General features: G+C 34.2%; 3 protein-coding genes across 3 annotated transcripts in view; 1 reads left to right on the top strand and 2 right to left on the bottom strand.

Annotated features, from left to right (window-relative positions):
• The window catches only part of LOC138320353 (dual 3',5'-cyclic-AMP and -GMP phosphodiesterase 11A-like), a 495361-nt gene that overhangs the window by 150 nt on the left and 473851 nt on the right, over nucleotides 1–21360 (bottom strand). The gene's annotated exons all lie outside the window — the stretch shown is intronic.
• On the top strand, nucleotides 484–19160 carry LOC138322032 (serine-rich adhesin for platelets-like). The gene is made up of 6 exons (XM_069266088.1): nucleotides 484–517; nucleotides 891–1036; nucleotides 10936–11140; nucleotides 12896–12998; nucleotides 13712–13796; nucleotides 14291–19160. The coding sequence occupies exons 1-6, from the start codon at nucleotides 484–486 to the stop codon at nucleotides 15941–15943; spliced, it is 2226 nt and encodes a 741-aa protein (XP_069122189.1). The 3' UTR covers nucleotides 15944–19160.
• On the bottom strand, nucleotides 17629–21311 carry LOC138320352 (DNA repair protein SWI5 homolog). Its single transcript, XM_069263275.1, has 5 exons — nucleotides 21214–21311; nucleotides 21024–21091; nucleotides 20048–20175; nucleotides 19419–19513; nucleotides 17629–18322 (listed from the first exon to the last, which is right to left on the bottom strand). The coding sequence occupies exons 2-5, from the start codon at nucleotides 21060–21062 to the stop codon at nucleotides 18258–18260; spliced, it is 327 nt and encodes a 108-aa protein (XP_069119376.1). The 5' UTR covers nucleotides 21063–21091; nucleotides 21214–21311; the 3' UTR covers nucleotides 17629–18257.

The following is a 21360-nucleotide window of genomic DNA, read 5'->3' as shown; positions in this document are numbered from 1 at the left end:
AGTGAGGCGATGCCAAGGAGGCATTAGGAAAGATAAAGTTAGTTAGGAAGAAGAGAAAAGATAATATATTTAAATTTAGTCGCCTTTTACGATCATGCAATAGGGGCAGCCGGTACAATTCCGACGCCCTACCTGCAGGGCTTTATCATTTATATAGGTTCGATTCTAATAATAAACTTGTTTAACTATACCTATCATTTATATAGGTTCTATTCTAATAATAAACTTGTCAAAACTATACCTATAATTTATATAGGTTCCATTCTAATAATAAACTTGTTAAACTATACCTTTAATTTATATAGGTTCCATTCCAATAATAAACTTGTTAAACTATACCTATAACTTATATTGTATAGGTTCCATTCCGATTTGGTCTGAAATTGCTCCTCAGATAAATTAGACAATAGAGGCACACGGCCAATTTTAATTAACTCAGAAGTATCTTGCTGAACCCGAAATGAAGTTGTTTTCCCCCAATTCATGATATTTCTGTGTAAACCGCCATCCTATCTATGTGAGCAGAGTCTCTGATTCAATTGAAAATAAGGCTAACTAAAGATCATTAGTGTTATTATTATTGAGTTATGCATATAACGTAACGGGATATATCTGCTGTAGAAACCAAATATGGCTAAATTTCATCATACATTAGATGGATCTTGATAGCAAGATGTCTTTTGTCTTTTGAAATAATATTTACATTTATTTAAAATAATGAAACATTCAACTGGCTAAGGATAAACAAATATTCCATTGGCACAAGTTATAAATACACCGATGTTATAAAAAGTTAGCAGTGTACTGAATTTATCTATTAAACAACCTTCGGTTAACAATTAACCTTTTATCATAGCAAAGTAATATCTCTTACTTTTTCATTTCAACAGATGGGCCTGCAGCAGAACAACCTGAACGTCTTGTTTTCATTGACGAATCAAGTACGGAATTATCCCCTTTACCATTCTGCTCAGCGACGTCACGACAAGGACCCCGACCCTCTTCCTACCTCGTGGTGTGGTCTAATCTGAAACAGGTACTTAGCACAGGTCTTACTTTAGCCAATGTAATGTCTTATGTCTTATACATAGTACCAATATAGCACAGGTACTTAGCTGTCATGTCTTATACATAGTACCAATATAGCACAGGTACTTAGCTGTCATGTCTTAATACATTTAAAGTACCAATTATGCACATGGTACTTAGCTGTCCATGTCTTATACATAGCACAGGTACTTAGCTGTCATGTCTTATACATTTAAAGTACCAATATACTAGCACAGGTACTTAGCTGTCATGTCTTATATACCATATAGCACAGGTACTTAGTGTCATGTCTTATACATTTATAGTACCAATATAGCTACAGTGTCTGTATACATAGTTCCAATATAGCACAGGTACTTAGCTGTCATGTCTCTATACATTTAAAGTACCAATATAGCACAGGTACTTAGCTGTCATGTCTTATACATTTAAGTACCAATATAGCACAGGTACTTAGCTGTCATGTCTTATACATTTTAAAGTACCATTATATAGCACAGGTACTTAGCTGTCATGTCTTATACATAGTACCAATATAGCACAGGTACTTAGCTGTCATGTCTATATACATTAGCAACAGTGCGTACCAAGTATAGCAGGTACTTAGCTGTCATGTCTTATACATTTAAAGTACAATATAGCACAGGTAACTTAGCTGTTCATGTCTTAACATTTAAAGTACCAATATAGCACAGGTACTTAGCTGTCATGTCTTATACATAGTACCAATATAGCACAGGTACTTAGCTGTCATGTCTTATACATTTAAAGTACCAATATAGCACAGGTACTTAGCTGTCATGTCTTATATACATTTAAAGTACCAATATAGCACAGGTACTTAGTCTTATACTGTCATGTCTTACTACTGTACATGTCTTAACAAAGTACCAATATAGCACAGGTACTTAGCTGTCATGTCATATACATTTAAAGTACCAATATAGCACAGGTACTTAGCTGTCATGTCTTATACATAGTACCAATATAGCACAGGTACTTAGCTGTCATGTCTTATACATTAAAGTACCAATATAGCACAGGTACTTAGCTGTCATGTCTTATACATTTAAAGTACCAATATAGCACAGGTACTTAGCTGTCATGTCTTATACATTTAAAGTACCAATATTGCACAGGTACTTAGCTGTCATGTCTTATACATTTAAAGTACCAATATAGCACAGGTACTTAGCTGTCATGTCTTATACATTTTAAAGTACCAATATAGCACAGGTACTTAGCTGTCATGTCTTATACATTTAAAGTACCATATAGCACAGGTACTTAGCTGTCATGTCTAATACATTTTAACATAGTACCAATATATAGCACAGGTACTTAGCTGTCATGTCTTATACATTTAAAGTACCAATATAGCACAGGTACTTAGCTGTCATGTCTTATACATTTAAAGTACCAATATAGCACAGGTACTTAGCTGTCATGTCTTATACATTTAAAGTACCAATATAGCACAGGTACTTAGTCTATCAGTCTAATACATTTAAGTACCAATATAGCACAGGTACTTAGCTGTCATGTCTTATACATTTAAAGTACCAATATAGCACAGGTACTTAGCTGTCATGTCTTATACATTTAAAGTACCAATATAGCACAGGTACTTAGCTGTCATGTCTAATACATTTAAAGTACCAATATAGCACAGGTACTTAGCTGTCATGTCTAATACATTTAAAGTACCAATATAGCACAGGTACTTAGCTGTCATGTCTTATACATTTAAAGTACCAATATAGCACAGGTACTTAGCTGTCATGTCTTATACATTTTAAAGTACCAATATAGCACAGGTACTTAGCTGTCATGTCTTATACATTTAAAGTACCAATATAGCACAGGTACTTAGCTGTCATGTCTTATACATTTAAAGTACCAATATAGCACAGGTACTTAGCTGTCATGTCTTATACAATTAAAGTACCAATATAGCACAGGTACTTACGCATGTCTAACATTAAGTACCATATATAGCGCAGGTACTTAGCTGTCATGTCTTATACATTAAAGTACCAATATAGCACAGGTACTTAGCTGTCATGTCTTATACATTTAAAGTACCAATATAGCACAGGTACTTAGCTGTCATGTCTATATACATTTAAAGTACCAATATAGCACAGGTACTTAGCTGTCATGTCTTATAATACATTTACAAAGTACCAATATAGCACAGGTACTTAGCTGTCATGTCTTATACATTTAAAGTACCAATATAGCACAGGTACTTAGCTGTCATGTCTTATACATTTAAAGTACCAATATAGCACAGGTACTTAGCTGTCATGTCTTATACATTTAAAGTACCAATATAGCACAGGTACTTAGCTGTCATGTCTTATACATTTAAAGTACCAATATAGCACAGGTACTTAGCTGTCATGTCTTATACATAGTACCAATATAGCACAGGTACTTAGCTGTCATGTCTTATACATTTAAAGTACCAATATAGCACAGGTACTTAGCTGTCATGTCTTATACATTTAAAGTACCAATATAGCGCAGGTACTTAGCTGACATGTCTTATACATTTAAAGTACCAATATAGCACAGGTACTTAGCTGTCATGTCTTATACATTTAAAGTACCAATATAGCACAGGTACTTAGCTGTCATGTCTTATACATTTAAAGTACCAATATAGCACAGGTACTTAGCTGTCATGTCTTATACATAGTACCAATATAGCACAGGTACTTAGCTGTCATGTCTTATACATTTAAAGTACCAATATAGCACAGGTACTTAGCTGTCATGTCTTATACATTTAAAGTACCAATATAGCACAGGTACTTAGCTGTCATGTCTTATACATTTAAAGTACCAATATAGCGCAGGTACTTAGCTGTCATGTCTTATACATTTAAAGTACCAATATAGCACAGGTACTTAGCTGTCATGTCTAATACATTTAAAGTACCAATATAGCACAGGTACTTAGCTGTCATGTCTTATACATTTAAAAGTACCAATATAGCACAGGTACTTAGCTGTCATGTCTTATACATAGTACCAATATAGCACAGGTACTTAGCTGTCATGTCTTATACATTTAAAGTACCAATATAGCACAGGTACTTAGCTGTCATGTGTCTTATACATAGTACCAATATAGCACAGGTACTTAGCTGTCATGTCTTATACATTTAAAGTACCAATATAGCACAGGTACTTAGCTGTCATGTCTTATACATTTAAAGTACCAATATAGCGCAGGTACTTAGCTGTCATGTCTTATACATAGTACCAATATAGCACAGGTACTTAGCTGTCATGTCTTATACATTTAAAGTACCAATATAGCACAGGTACTTAGCTGTCATGTCTTATACATTTAAAGTACCAATATAGCACAGGTACTTAGCTGTCATGTCTTATACATTTAAAGTACCAATATAGCACAGGTACTTAGCTGTCATGTCTTATACATTTAAAGTACCAATATAGCACAGGTACTTAGCTGTCATGTCTTATACATTTAAAGTACCAATATAGCACAGGTACTTAGCTGTCATGTCTTATACATTTAAAGTACCAATATAGCACAGGTACTTAGCTGTCATGTCTTATACATTTAAAGTACCAATATAGCACAGGTACTTAGCTGTCATGTCTAATACATTTAAAGTACCAATATAGCACAGGTACTTAGCTGTCATGTCTTATACATTTAAAGTACCAATATAGCACAGGTACTTAGCTGTCATGTCTTATACATTTAAAGTACCAATATAGCACAGGTACTTAGCTGTCATGTCTTATACATTTAAAGTACCAATATAGCACAGGTACTTAGCTGTCATGTCTTATACATAGTACCAATATAGCACAGGTACTTAGCTGTCATGTCTTATACATAAAGCACAGGTACTTAGCTGTCATGTCTTATACATTTAAAGTACCAATATAGCACAGGTACTTAGCTGTCATGTCTTATACATAGTACCAATATAGCACAGGTACTTAGCTGTCATGTCTTATACATTTAAAGTACCAATATAGCACAGGTACTTAGCTGACATGTCTTATACATTTAAAGTACCAATATAGCGCAGGTACAGGTACTTAGCTGACATGTCTTATACATTTAAAGTACCAATATAGCACAGGTACTTAGCTGTCATGTCTTATACATTTAAAGTACCAATATAGCACAGGTACTTAGCTGTCATGTCTTATACATTTAAAGTACCAATATAGCACAGGTACTTAGCTGTCATGTCTTATACATTTAAAGTACCAATATAGCACAGGTACTTAGCTGTCATGTCTTATACATTTAAAGTACCAATATAGCACAGGTACTTAGCTGTCATGTCTTATACATTTAACAGTACTAGTACAGTCAATACATATAGCACAGGTACTTAGCTGTCATGTCTTATACATTTAAAGTACCAATATAGCACAGGTACTTAGCTGTCATGTCTTATACATTTAGTACCAATATAGCACAGGTACTTAGCTGTCATGTCTTATACATTTAAAGTACCAATATAGCACAGGTACTTAGCTGTCATGTCTTATACATTTAAAGTACCAATATAGCACAGGTACTTAGCTGTCATGTCTTATACATTTAAAGTACCAATATAGCACAGGTACTTAGCTGTCATGTCTTATACATTTAAAGTACCAATATAGCACAGGTACTTAGCTGTCATGTCTTATACATTTAAAGTACCAATATAGCACAGGTACTTAGCTGTCATGTCTTATACATTTAAAGTACCAATATAGCACAGGTACTTAGCTGTCATGTCTTATACATAGTACCAATATAGCACAGGTACTTAGCTGTCATGTCTTATACATTTAAAGTACCAATATAGCACAGGTACTTAGCTGTCATGTCTTATACATTTAAAGTACCAATATAGCACAGGTACTTAGCTGTCATGTCTTATACATTTAAAGTACCAATATAGCACAGGTACTTAGCTGACATGTCTTATACATTTAAAGTACCAATATAGCGCAGGTACTTAGCTGTCATGTCTTATACATTTAAAGTACCAATATAGCACAGGTACTTAGCTGTCATGTCTTACTTTAAAGTACCAATATAGCACAGGTACTTAGCTGTCATGTCTTATACATTTAAAGTACCAATATAGCACAGGTACTTAGCTGTCATGTCTTATACATTTAAAGTACCAATATAGCGCAGGTACTTAGCTGTCATGTCTTATACATTTAAAGTACCAATATAGCACAGGTACTTAGCTGTCATGTCTTATACATTTAAAGTACCAATATAGCACAGGTACTTAGCTGTCATGTCTTATACATTTAAAGTACCAATATAGCACAGGTACTTAGCTGTCATGTCTTATACATTTAAAGTACCAATATAGCACAGGTACTTAGCTGTCATGTCTTATACATTTAAAGTACCAATATAGCACAGGTACTTAGCTGTCATGTCTTATACATTTAAAGTACCAATATAGCGCAGGTACTTAGCTGTCATGTCTTATACATTTAAAGTACCAATATAGCACAGGTACTTAGCTGTCATGTCTTATACATTTAAAGTACCAATATAGCACAGGTACTTAGCTGTCATGTCTTATACATTTAAAGTACCAATATAGCACAGGTACTTAGCTGTCATGTCTTATACATTTAAAGTACCAATATAGCACAGGTACTTAGCTGTCATGTCTTATACATTTAAAGTACCAATATAGCACAGGTACTTAGCTGTCATGTCTTATACATTTAAAGTACCAATATAGCACAGGTACTTAGCTGTCATGTCTTATACATTTAAAGTACCAATATAGCACAGGTACTTAGCTGTCATGTCTTATACATTTAAAGTACCAATATAGCACAGGTACTTAGCTGTCATGTCTTATACATTTAAAGTACCAATATAGCACAGGTACTTAGCTGTCATGTCTTATACATTTAAAGTACCAATATAGCACAGGTACTTAGCTGTCATGTCTTATACATTTAAAGTACCAATATAGCACAGGTACTTAGCTGTCATGTCTATACATTTAAAGTACCAATATAGCACAGGTACTTAGCTGTCATGTCTTATACATTTAAAGTACCAATATAGCACAGGTACTTAGCTGTCATGTCTTATACATTTAAAGTACCAATATAGCACAGGTACTTAGCTGTCATGTCTTATACATTTAAAGTACCAATATAGCACAGGTACTTAGCTGTCATGTCTTATACATTTAAAGTACCAATATAGCACAGGTACTTAGCTGTCATGTCTTATACATTTAAAGTACCAATATAGCACAGGTACTTAGCTGTCATGTCTTATACATTTAAAGTACCAATATAGCACAGGTACTTAGCTGACATGTCTTATACATTTAAAGTACCAATATAGCGCAGGTACTTAGCTGACATGTCTTATACATTTAAAGTACCAATATAGCACAGGTACTTAGCTGTCATGTCTTATACATTTAAAGTACCAATATAGCACAGGTACTTAGCTGTCATGTCTTATACATTTAAAGTACCAATATAGCACAGGTACTTAGCTGTCATGTCTTATATACATTTAAAGTACCAATATAGCACAGGTACTTAGCTGTCATGTCTTATACATTTAAAGTACCAATATAGCACAGGTACTTAGCTGTCATGTCTTATACATTTAAAGTACCAATATAGCACAGGTACTTAGCTGTCATGTCTTATACATTTAAAGTACCAATATAGCACAGGTACTTAGCTGTCATGTCTTTACATTTAAAGTACCAATATAGCACAGGTACTTAGCTGTCATGTCTTATACATTTAAAGTACCAATATAGCACAGGTACTTAGCTGTCATGTCTTATAATAACAATTAAAGTATATGATGTCTATACATGCATAGCACAGGTACTTAGCTGTCATGTCTTATACATTTAAAGTACCAATATAGCACAGGTACTTAGCTGTCATGTCTTATACATAGTACCAATATAGCACAGGTACTTAGCTGTCATGTCTTATACATTTAAAGTACCAATATAGCACAGGTACTTAGCTGTCATGTCTTATACATTTAAAGTACCAATATAGCACAGGTACTTAGCTGTCATGTCTAATACGTAAAGCACAGGTACTTAGCTGTCATGTCTTATACATAGTACCAATATAGCACAGGTACTTAGCTGTCATGTCTTATACATTTAAAGTACCAATATAGCACAGGTACTTAGCTGTCATGTCTTATACATAGTACCAATATAGCACAGGTACTTAGCTGTCATGTCTTATACATTTAAAGTACCAATATAGCACAGGTACTTAGCTGTCATGTCTTATACATTTAAAGTACCAATATAGCACAGGTACTTAGCTGTCATGTCTTATACATAAAGTACCAATATAGCACAGGTACTTAGCTGTCATGTCTAATACATTTAAAGTACCAATATAGCACAGGTACTTAGCTGTCATGTCTTATACATTTAAAGTACCAATATAGCACAGGTACTTAGCTGTCATGTCTTATACATAAGTACCAATATAGCACAGGTACTTAGCTGTCATGTCTTATACATTAAAGTACCAATATAGCACAGGTACTTAGCTGTCATGTCTTATACATTTAAAGTACCAATATAGCACAGGTACTTAGCTGTCATGTCTTATACATTTAAAGTACCAATATAGCACAGGTACTTAGCTGTCATGTCTTATACATAGTACCAATATAGCACAGGTACTTAGCTGTCATGTCTTATACATAGTACCAATATAGCACAGGTACTTAGCTGTCATGTCTTATACATTTAAAGTACCAATATAGCACAGGTACTTAGCTGTCATGTCTTATACATTTAGTACCATTATAGCACAGGTACTTAGCTGTCATGTCTTATACATAAAGCACAGGTACTTAGCTGTCATGTCTTATACATAATACCAATATAGCACAGGTACTTAGCTGTCATGTCTTATACATTTAAAGTACCAATATAGCACAGGTACTTAGCTGTCATGTCTAATACATTTAAAGTACCAATATAGCACAGGTACTTAGCTGTCATGTCTTATACATTTAAAGTACCAATATAGCACAGGTACTTAGCTGTCATGTCTTATACATTTAAAGTACCAATATAGCACAGGTACTTAGCTGTCATGTCTTATACATTTAAAGTACCAATATAGCACAGGTACTTAGCTGTCATGTTTTATACATAGTACCAATATAGCACAGGTACTTAGCTGTCATGTCTTATACATAAAGCACAGGTACTTAGCTGTCATGTCTTATACATAGTACCAATATAGCACAGGTACTTAGCTGTCATGTCTTATACATAGTACCAATATAGCACAGGTACTTAGCTGTCATGTCTTAATTTAATAGTACCAATATAGCACAGGTACTTAGCTGTCATGTCTTATACATTAGTACCAATATAGTACAGGTCATAGTACCAATATAGCACAGGTACTTAGCTGTCATGTCTTATACATTTAAAGTACCAATATAGCACAGGTACTTAGCTGTCATGTCTTATACATTTAAAGTACCAATATAGCGCAGGTACTTAGCTGTCATGTCTTATACATTTAAAGTACCAATATAGCACAGGTACTTAGCTGTCATGTCTTATACATAGTACCAATATAGCACAGGTACTTAGCTGTCATGTCTTATACATTTAAAGTACCAATATAGCACAGGTACTTAGCTGTCATGTCTTATACATTTAAAGTACCAATATAGCGCAGGTACTTAGCTGTCATGTCTTATACATAGTACCAATATAGCACAGGTACTTAGCTGTCATGTCTTATACATAGTACCAATATAGCACAGGTACTTAGCTGTCATGTCTTATACATAGTACCAATATAGCACAGGTACTTAGCTGTCATGTCTTATACATTTAAAGTACCAATATAGCACAGGTACTTAGCTGTCATGTCTTATACATATAGCACAGGTACTTAGCTGTCATGTCTTATACATTTAAAGTACCAATATAGCACAGGTACTTAGCTGTCATGTCTTATACATATAGCACAGGTACTTAGCTGTCATGTCTTATACATATAGCACAGGTACTTAGCTGTCATGTCTTATACATATAGCACAGGTACTTAGCTGTCATGTCTTATATATATAGCACAGGTACTTAGTTGTCATGTCTTATACATATAGCACAGGTACTTAGCTGTCATGTCTTATACATATAGCACAGGTACTTAGCTGTCATGTCTTATCTTATACATTTAAAGTATCAATATAGCGCAGGTACTTAGCTGTCATGTCTTAAACATTTAAAGTACCAATATAGCGCAGGTACTTAGCTGTCATGTCTTATACATTTAAAGTACCAATATAGCACAGGTACTTAGCTTTCATGTCTCTTTATTTAAGTGCCAATATAACACAGGTACTTAGCTGTCATGTCTCATGTATTTAAGTACCAATATAGCACAGGTACTTAGCTGTCAAGTCTCATGTGTTTAAGTACCAATATAGCACAGGTACTTAGCTGTCAAGTTTCATGTATTTTATTACCAATATAGTACTGGTACTTAGGTGTCAAGTCTCGTGTATTTAAGTACCAATATAGCATAGGTATCTAGTTGTAAAGTGTCATGTATTTAAGTACTAATATAGCACAGGTACTTAGCTGTCAAGTCTCATGTGTTTAAGTACCAATATAGCACAGGTACTTAGCTGTCAAGTCTCATGTATTTAGTACCAATATAGCATAGGTAGTTAGTTTTAATATATTAAGTACTAGTATTATATTTACACAGATGAATTTAAAGGTGGCACAGTAAACAAGAAAACGAAAGCCCAAACTTACAGTGTATAAGATAACTACGTGACCACTTATTAAATATGTATACTTCCAGTACGCTGGACAGAAAGTCTCAAGTAATCTAAATACAATTACAGCCAGCAATATCACCATCCCTGCAAGACTGAAGACTACTTTCAGTGCGAGAGACCTAGGCCTGCATGCCGAGACCAACTACTCTGTCAAATACAAGATATTTTACTCGATGGGCGAAGAGTCCGATTACAGTGATGAAATTTACATTGATATACCAGTTGCAGGTTAGTGTATATCTCTCATCGGTATTCCAGGGGTTACTATCACTGTCACTTTATCCAACCAGTAGGTAAAGTTTACTTTAAAGGTATTTTATTTGAACAAAGTGAAAAGGAATAAGACACAAGGTATACAACTTAGGATTGCTCTTTCCCATACAAATAGGCATATGATGTTACACAATGAAATACACAATAACAGCATTAATGATTGTATATCAAATTACAGGGCGTCCCAAAAATATGTCTCGAATTTGATGGTAATAAATTTTGCAATACTAAACTTTTTTTGACAATTCAAAATGACTTGGAAAACAGGAGTATCAAAATTTAACTTAATTGGGCACAAATGTACAGATTACATCGTCATTATGTGTGATGACTTTATCTTAGAAATGATGACATCATCAATGATGTCACATTTTGATGGCTTTCTAGCACCATGAAGATTCAGGCTGAAGTTATTAAAATCTACAATTAGGTCGGAAAATCCCCTATTTTTGAGTAATTAAATTTTTTTGAAAATTTCACCCAGGTATGCTGTCTATCTCCAGGAAGCAGATTTACAGAATTGTGAGGTGGTGAGGAATTTCAGGGACAGAATTCATCATGTCATAGAAAAGAAGGGCAGACACCTCGCGCCCATTCTTTAACTGAAAGTTATTGATTTTCTGAACAAATCGCAAAATTAGCAAAATATGACTTTCTCTCGATTTTCAGTATAAGAACTAACAAAAAGATATTTGTCCGGGTTGTTATATATCGTTGTACAGAGCAGATCACTACCTTTCTTATGGTAAATAGATCAAATTCCTCCGTCTAGCACAACATTTTTCATAAAGTGTCAAAGTCGGGACATGTTTTTTGGGACACCCTGTATATGTAAAAGAAAGAAATAAAACAAACAAACAATAGAAATGATTGGTAGTCACATTTGATTTGTTTAGCCATACCAGCACCCACATTTTATAACTGTAATTGTTTTAACATTTGACATTCATGACGTCACTAATTCCAAACAATTATACATTAATTTTATAAACAATATAAAATGATATATAATAATTATTTTAAATACATATCATACTTTATAAAATATCATGAAACAAGTTTTGACAATGAAAAACCAGCAATTATCATTTAGCAACCAGTGAATGTTCTTAGACCAAACGAAACGTTTAGTATTTCTAACATAGTCTTAGACTATCAGGCGGTTGCTTTCATTATCTTTCAGACTAAGTGCATCAGAACCTTGAACTATCAACTTCAAATTAATATGAGTATTATCCAAAGACGATTTTCTCATAAGCAGGACACGGTGGTCATTGGAAGAAATAATGAAATGTATTCTCTTTAGGAAATAAACAACAAGATGGTGATAAAACTAAATGTATTTTGAATAAGTCAGCATTCAACATCCATGACGATGTCGGTTATGAATAATATCAAGTTTTCTGTTTCCAACTGACCGTCTAGGTAGTCTTTTTCCGTTTGATTTAAGTTTTAAATTTTGATACAGTTTCTGAAGATATTACTGTTAAATCTAATGAATTAAAAATTTTCACCGTACTGGAAAATGTTTTCAAATAGCACTATGCGACACCTTGGTGATACATAATCATGATTATTTCTTCAGTTATAAATAGTACTTTAAATGCCATTTAAATAAGACGGAGCCATATTAAATAAGGTTATACAGACCTCTTTAACAATACTGAGCTCTACTTGTGGTTCTAATGAGGTGTTTTTTCTTGCACTCAGAGTCTCGACGATTACAATCCAATGCCGAGTCTACCAGAAACAACTGGAACACTGTTGCAACAGTAATGGGGGTTGTCGTCCTCGGTCTTACTATATTAATAATGTGAGTATGAGCGTGAAAATGATTTTGTCGTTATTCTATCATTGCAGATATGTTTGACCATGACAACAAAATGGGTATCGGTGTTGATGAAATTGTTATACATATCAAACCATAAATACATTTGAATGGAAGAATATCGATCCTAAGGGAGTAATATATTTCCATATCACCATAAGTTATACATTGCGCCTTTCTATAAATCGTAACAAAGTGCACTTTTTCGAAATGACCACCAAATCGGCCATTACTTAAATTTGTGTACAAAAGTCTACGATTGATAAAAGTCTAAATGTCTACCATTTTTGTATCGTATCAGGCAACTTTCTACAAATACTGAATAGCGCTATACATTCGTGGGGTCAATATTTCTCTGTTTGCTGTACGGGGTATATTCGCGGAGGGTATATTTCGTGGTTCACCAGATTCCCAGATTTTATCGAATTATTGTTCTTACTATGTACGTCAATGAATATCTGAATAATTCGCTGGTGTTCGAAATTTTATATTTAAATAAACCAACCACGAAATTTACCCGATATTCAGTAGACAATTACTTTTTTGGGGAAATCACAAAAACTCTTTGATCACTGTTGAAAGTAGATGATATTGAAATCTTACTAGAGAAAATCCTTAATACGATTGATTTCCGCGTTAATTATCTTAACTACTAGTACACTAGAAGTATCCAATATAATGGAACTTGTCTGTTTTAGTTTGGTGTATAAGGCACGCAGAAAGTGGATAAAAATCGACGATAATATAGAGAGTGTGACCATACCACGTCCTGTTTCAAATGAGGTAAACATAACTTTTGACATTTTCTTTCAGTGAAAAAGAACCGAATGTTGTATTTCGATACACATACCGGCTCCATTTCATAGCCCTGTCCTGAGTTTAGGATTGTAGCCTCGAATTTACATGCATTGACCTAAATTTACAAAACAAATGTAAAAAATAAGTAGAATAATGTTCATTCTTCCGGAACGTCTGGTCTTGATATATTTATTCGGTATAAAGAGGTTGGATATAAGTTTTAAATAATAATTCAAAACCTGAATTGGATGAATATTTCAAGTTTATGCTTATTTGTTGTGATGTTTCATGCAATATCCTAAAATCAGTGTAAGACACAAACACGCACACACAAAAGGTCGCCTGTTATTTGATAATCGTAAGAACTATCGTTGAAAAGTGAAAGTGACAAAAGAATGTTGTTGATGTTGTTATATTGGTTAAAATATCACCAAAAAAACATTTTTATATCAATGTATTTGATCATTTATTTTGTACAGCAATTTTATCAAGAACAAAACACACCACCCCTGTTAAACCAGCCCCCAGACAGCGGCCATGGTACTCTATCTTCGGTGCCTACCCAGGAGACCGTTCCGCCGACAACTCATCTACCAGACATACCTTCCAATGATATGTCCAACGAATCACAAAATTATCTTGAGGAAAGAGATTGGGATGAATTACACGGTGAGAATGTGTCCTTGAGTGCTGCTGGTGCTCTTCCTAGCAATGATGAATGCAGTGTCAACATAGTTAATAAAAGTGAAGTCGCGTTAGTGTTTTCCAAGAAACCGACTACAGATTACATTCAAGTTGGCAATAGGGGTATTTCCAATGATGTGTCCGATGAATCACAAAATTATCTTAAGGAAAGAGATGGAGATGGAGATGAATTACACGGTGAGAATGTGTCCGTGAGTGCCGCTGGTGCTCTTCCTAGCACTGATGAATGCAATGTCAACATAGTTAATAAAAGTGAAGTCGCGGTAGTGTTTTCCAAGAAACCGACGACAGATTACATTCAAGTTGGCAATAGGGGTATTACCATGCCCACCTTGGTAGTGAGTAACCCTGATTATACTCAAAACACCACAGATGACGCATTTCCTAATTCGACGATTCTGTCCTTAGAGTCATTTGTGAACAATCATGACACGTTCGACGATCGGAATTACCAAAGCAGTATGCAAACATACGTGCAATGTTTTGTGAATTATCAACATACGACAGAATTAAATGATCCAAATGTGATGCCTCAAAATATCTGTATTAATGCAAGAAGCGATACTTTTTCTGACACCCTTGATGCATGTAAGACAATCTGTTCGGATCAAACATTAACTAATAGCTGCCAGAATCAACAAAACTCAGAAATTGATACGAGTTCACTGATCAAAGGAGAGGAAACACAAACTACATACCACTCCACACATCAAGTTACACATGATACGAGTTCTCTTATCAAAGGGGAAGAAACAGAAAATACATGTCACTCCACACATCAACTGACATATGATACGAGTTCTCTGATCAAAGGGGAAGAAACACAAACTACATACCACTCCACACATCAACTGACATATGATACGAGTCCTCTAAACAAAGAAGAGGAAACAGAAAATACGTGTCACTCCACACATCAACTAACATGTGATACGAGTGCTCCGAACAAAGGGGAAGAAACACAAACTACATACAACTCCACACATCAGGTCACACATGATACGAGTTCTTCTCTGATCAAAGGAGAGGAAATAGAAACTACATGCCACTCCACACATCAGGTCACACATGATACGAGTTCTTCTCTGATCAAAGGAGAGGAAATAGAAACTACATGCCACTCCACACATCAGGTCACACATGATACGAGTTCTTCTCTGATCAAAGGAGAGGAAATAGAAACTACATGCCACTCCACACATCAGGTCACACATGATACGAGTTCTCTGATCAAAGGGGAGGAAACAGAAAATACATGTCACTCCACACATCAACTGACATATGATATAAGTTCTACGACCAAAGGGAAGAAAACAGAAACTACATGCCACTCCACACATCAAGTGACACACGAGAACTTTGTTCATGACGACTACGTTCTTGCGTCTTTCATTGAAAGTCAACATTCTAGTAATCCAAACAATTAACGACTATTAATTCGAGTTCGAGCACATGTCTAAGTGGTGTACCTTTTGTGATTATTGGTGGACACCCATTAATCACTATCGGATTATCTGGTATTGTTTTATTTGAAATAATTGATGGCATCTCTACATAAAACGCATTATCGTACACTGCAACTTATGACGCTAGGTGCAACAGAGATCTAGATAGTCTAAATCTCTGTTTAAAGAGTTGTCTTTTGTATATTTATCGAGTGTTTCTCTCACCATCTGACCCTAAGGGCTGGTGAGCTGAATTTTGATCAACGTTGTGGAAAGGGAACAGTTGATGATTTTGACTTTGGTTTCGGAAGTCAATGGTACAATAGAGGAAATACCAGGAAACCCCCTAAATTCGCTTCCAGTCAGGCTCTGACTTCATATACCCAAAGGGGCGAGGACTAACGGCAAAAGAACTCCGAAAGAGAGACAAGTTCGTTACATTGATAGTGGTTATAGATGTTTTAACATATCTAGCTAGCAACATATTCGACAGGAGACCAGATATTTCCTAAATTTTCCTCTGAGACTAACAAAATTTCTCAGTCATTGTGGGGTGAGATAGGAGAATCTCAAACCGAGGGGTACGATTCTTAAGTTGTCAAATACGAGGTTTTGCAGAGTGTTTGACAGCTTAAGAATCTTATCCTGAGGGTTGAGATCTCCTGCCTCACCCCAAAGAGGGTGAATGATTCTTTTCCTCTTATCCTAACTGAGCACGTGCAAAGATCCCGTGTAGCTTGGCTTTACCCTAAGGTGATATAGAAAAATCTCACACCGGTAAAATTGCGGATAACCCTGTTGTCGGTAAGAGAAATGTTTGTCCCAAACATAATATAGGATAATTAGTCGTTCAAATCTCTAGATCTATTACTGAAACATCCAGGTCAGCGCTGCAGGACTTTTTTGTCTTCTTGTTTTTAAACGTGTTTAATAACGTAGTTGGGTCCAAATCGCTACGGGATTTTGCAAGAGTGTAAAAATTGAGGAAAATTTCAATAATATTGGGATTTCCTGGAAACAAACGTCTCTGGATCCGTCACTGATATTACTAAAATTTGATTTAGACGCCATTTCCATTTTTGCTAGACTGTATTGGTTGAGCTGGACTCTCTTTGGGCTGTGAGTGTATGTAACTCTTTGTGTATACGTTCGTATTGTTCAGAGCTGTGTTCTTAGATTTTGTGTAGATATCAACGTGTTGTGTGATATAATTAATATGAACATTTTAAAAGTAAATTATTATTGATAATTAACTGTAAAATTATAACTTATTAATTTAATCCTTGACAAATAATCCACAAAAGACAATCAAAATCACAAAATAACCTTTCATTAACACTATCAACCTCTACACAGCATCTAAATAAATAACACAACATTACTAGAACCTACCTGACACTTCATTGCATCAAAAGCACCAAACAGAAAGCTTATAAATGTGATGAAGCTCATAACATCCAGCTGCAGGATTACAAGTTTCCTGTCATATGAGAAATTTCAGTAGATCCTTAAGAAAAGTCCGGAGTTAGATCTAAATCTATGCAGGCGTCAAGACATTATTGTAAGGCATAAGCTCAATTTTGTCTGGGCTGAGCTTGATACATTGTGTGGATAAGTTCAAATTTGCCTGGGCTAAAATTTTATACATCAAGTAACTAAAACATTCAAATAATCACACAACAATTAACTTTATTTTATCATTCCTTTAACATACCTGTTTGTGACGCTCTTTCAAATACATATTTTATAATTTAAATCATACAGATTACATTTTTAAGCCAATTTTAACAACGTGAGAGCGATATTTGTAAGATATTAACTTGAATTGTTACGTCTCTCATGAAAACTAGCTTACACACATATAATATGATAAATTACATTTTTTACATTCACACAATTATAACCAGCTTCCAGATTTAAATGCTCAGAGCTTTTGAACACAATTGGTTTTAAAATATCATATCAATCATGCACATGTTATAAGAGAACATTCAAGGGTTTTATGAACCAAATTCTGCAGAAGAGCTGCTACACTTAACATTTGACTTGCTGAAAAGTAGTATGAAATATACTCCTATTTCATTACACAAACGAATGGTGTGTGGAATCTTGGATTCATCATACAGCAAATGCTGCATTTTATAAAACACTAGATATAAATGCTCATTTGGTATTAAATCACAACATTTTGTTACTAGCCTCAGTACATTGTCTTTTAGTGATATCAGCACCAGTCCTTCATTTCTTGTCCATTGCTTCCATAGAGGTGAACTCAACATTATGGACATTCCTGAAGTCAATCATTGAGGTCAAGGCCATATTCCTTGTAAAGATCTCTAGTTCGAACACCATCAAGTTCAGCTGAAAGTAATATACATAAAACTGTCTGACTGATATATATGTGAAATGATTGTCTTTTGAATTTCCTTTCAATGCAAATTTCTATTGGAATTTATTAAAGTTATATATGCCATATTTCTCATACTCACGAATCAAAAAGAGTTTTAAATATTCTATTCACCACCAAACATTACAAACATTTTGAAAATTACAATACTTACAAGGCATAAGTAATATTACAAGTACAAATAAGAGCTGAACATGATTTTGACAGTATTGTGAGTACTTAGGATCAGTCAAGTTAAAATTTCATTTCACATTTTACAGTGTTTTTTCTGCAGGTATGTTTTCATCTATACATAAGGCATAACTTCTGTGTTGTAACTAATGTTTGATTTTCACAGCTTAATTCATCAAATCTTTATGATTTTCAATAGATTACTGAAGAAAAATTAAGTCAATGTTTTCCTCAGGTATGACACATAGTCATCTACAGAATATAATTGAATTTCAACTACATATATGTAGATTGATATAAAATTTGAATTGATGTACATTTTAGCAAAGTTTGCAAGTGAGGTATCATCATATTGCAACTAGGACGATTACCATGTACCTGGTTATTTTAGTGGGATGATATTTTGCAGGACATTCCTATGATCACAAAATGTTATCGAGAAATGGTTTAGTTATATACAATGTATAACGGTAATATCAAAACCAGATAGCAAAAATTTTAAAACTGCTGAAATTTTTATTCTTTTTTTCTTTCAAGTTAAAATCACAAATGTTCTTATCAAAGTTACTAACCAGCTATACTGTATTCATTTCCTATATATTAAATGCCATAATTCAGGAATCTGTGTTTGTTTTTTATTAGCCTCCTATCAACCACACAAAGTTACAATAAGAGGCCCATGGGCCTTAAAGGTCACCTGAGTTTGGATACAGAATGAAACAAAGACATATAAATACTCAATTCATCTCCTCATGAAATCGACCAAAGCAAAATTCAATCCTTAAATATTTAACATGTGTTATCTAAGGGTTACATCAAATCACTTCACACAACTCTGGTCTACCTAGACAATCACCAACAGGAACAAGAATTACGTACCTATCCTACCAAGAACCATCTGGCCGACATCTTTAATCTCATTGTACTGATGCATCATGTCCATATGTTTCTTCAGTTCTGATAAATCATATCCACTGAAATAAATGTTTCATTAATATTTTCAAACTTAAGGAGTCAAAAATGTCTGCATTTTGAAATTTCCAGATAACTTCCATAAATTGTTTAGATGTGGTCATAATTTGGCTTATTTGGCATCTAGCATGAAAGCACTAAACTTTAACACACCAAAATTTGACAACTTACTTTTCTGTTTGTACAATGTTCTCTTGGGAACATTCCTCAATTGTGTTATGAAATTAAAGGTATGTTCTATCTACTGGGAGAAAATCACTGTTACCTCAGTGAGTTTTTTTTATTTCTATTGTGAAAACTGTATAATTGCACCAATATTTCCTGATGCCAAAATATCCCACTATACAACAATAGCATTCTAGTCAGACCTTTCCATTAGAGTTACTTTCTTTTGACAGTAAATTATTAGCTCTAGAAGAAAAGAAGAGATCAAAAATATTTTGATGACTCCTAAAGGAAATTTAACCCATGTTTAAGTTTCTGTAAAAAATATCTATTCTGAATAAGAAAGCCTAATGTTAATACTCGAGTTTTACCTTTTCTTAAGAACCTCAATATCTTTTTGCACAGTTTTTGTTCTCCCTTCCAGCTGGTGTATCTCACTCCTCAGGACATCGGGATTAGACGAGATCACTCTCTTTTGACTATTGGCTGGGTCTTGTAACTACAAAGATTATAGCATTTTGGTTTATGTGTTAACAGATACTTAAATATAAAATGGTGAAGTTTAGAAATCACATATAGTGTAATAACATTCTGAAGTTATATACCATTAAATAGAATACAAATTGATACTCAAATACTTACTGGTATGTAATTTTTAGATGATCCTCATATTGCATGTCTTTATAACAGTGAAGGTACTTAATCTTGATACATGACTTTGAAGAGTTAAAGGGACAATTCAGTCTAAGAGAAAAATTAAAATTTATACATATATCGGATAAAACCCAGTTCTAATGGAAATTAGACCAGTCAGTTTTTCTGTAATATGCCAGAAAAGCCCATGGTGGTGAAATGCGTGTGTAATGTTCAAACTCGCTCGCTGTCCGCCATTACACGTTGTGGTCGAACATCCTGTATGCCGAACCCTGTCCCTTGCTCGTAGAAATCATTTTATCACATCCACAGTGGTTATGTAGTTCATTTGTTTAACGTGCGTGACTTTGGCTCGGATATGGGTACAGTGTCCATATTGTACCTGCTTAATCGTATTGATCAACGATTTGTAATTACAACTGTATCAATTAAAATAACAAATAATGACGTGGAATTTGTCAATATTTTATGTCATATGTTTCATAAGAAATGTAGAACAATACTTTTATGTCATATTTTGCTTCTTGGTTATGTAAAAGAATTAGCCGGAGTGAATTGTCCCTTTAAGCTCAAGTATTCTTTGACAAATTCTAAAACGTCTATTAAATTCACAAAATTCAATATAGGCAGCATCTGTTGATCATTCTGTATTATAGCATCACTTTTCTCACTATTGTTTGATTCGTGACTTACTGGAGACTTGAAGGAACTGCTAGACCTTCTTCTCTTCATGGTAAAACCTTGAGAAGTGACAACTCACTCTGATAAAAGAATAAAATATGAATTATTGTTCAATCACAACTTATCACGAAAAACATTATTCATTCATTATTATTAAATATGAATGATGTATATGTGGTGGATGACATTCAAGGACAGATACTTTAAATGACGGATCATTTCGCCCTCATCCCATCGCAATATTTATCCATCTGCTCCTCAAATGCTTCCAAATTCAAGCGCCTTGGTGAAAGTGAAACCGAAAGTAAAACTAAAATTAGAAGAGAATTTCAGATTACAGAAAAAAGAA

Source organism: Argopecten irradians, chromosome 4 (assembly GCF_041381155.1).
Source record: "Argopecten irradians isolate NY chromosome 4, Ai_NY, whole genome shotgun sequence".
Taxonomy (NCBI): Eukaryota; Metazoa; Mollusca; class Bivalvia; order Pectinida; family Pectinidae; genus Argopecten; species Argopecten irradians.
The sequence above is the reverse complement of the archived record's forward strand: the minus strand, read 5'-3'. Positions and strand labels throughout refer to the sequence as shown.

What these genes read in the sequence shown, in the direction of transcription:
- LOC138322032 (XM_069266088.1), top strand. Translation starts at nt 484, where the DNA reads ATGATATTTCTGTGTAAACCGCCATCCTATCTAT. An exon ending in TAAACCGCCATCCTATCTAT is followed by an intron (nt 518 to 890) that starts GTGAGCAGAGTC and finishes TCATTTCAACAG; the next exon opens with ATGGGCCTGCAGCAGAACAA. An exon ending in GGTCTTACTATATTAATAAT is followed by an intron (nt 12,999 to 13,711) that starts GTGAGTATGAGC and finishes TGTCTGTTTTAG; the next exon opens with TTTGGTGTATAAGGCACGCA.
- LOC138320352 (XM_069263275.1), bottom strand. Translation starts at nt 21,062, where the DNA reads ATGAAGAGAAGAAGGTCTAGCAGTTCCTTCAAGTCTCCA. An exon ending in GCAGTTCCTTCAAGTCTCCA is followed by an intron (nt 20,176 to 21,023) that starts GTAAGTCACGAA and finishes TAATCTTTGTAG; the next exon opens with TTACAAGACCCAGCCAATAG. An exon ending in GATGGTTCTTGGTAGGATAG is followed by an intron (nt 18,323 to 19,418) that starts GTACGTAATTCT and finishes TATTACTTTCAG; the next exon opens with CTGAACTTGATGGTGTTCGA.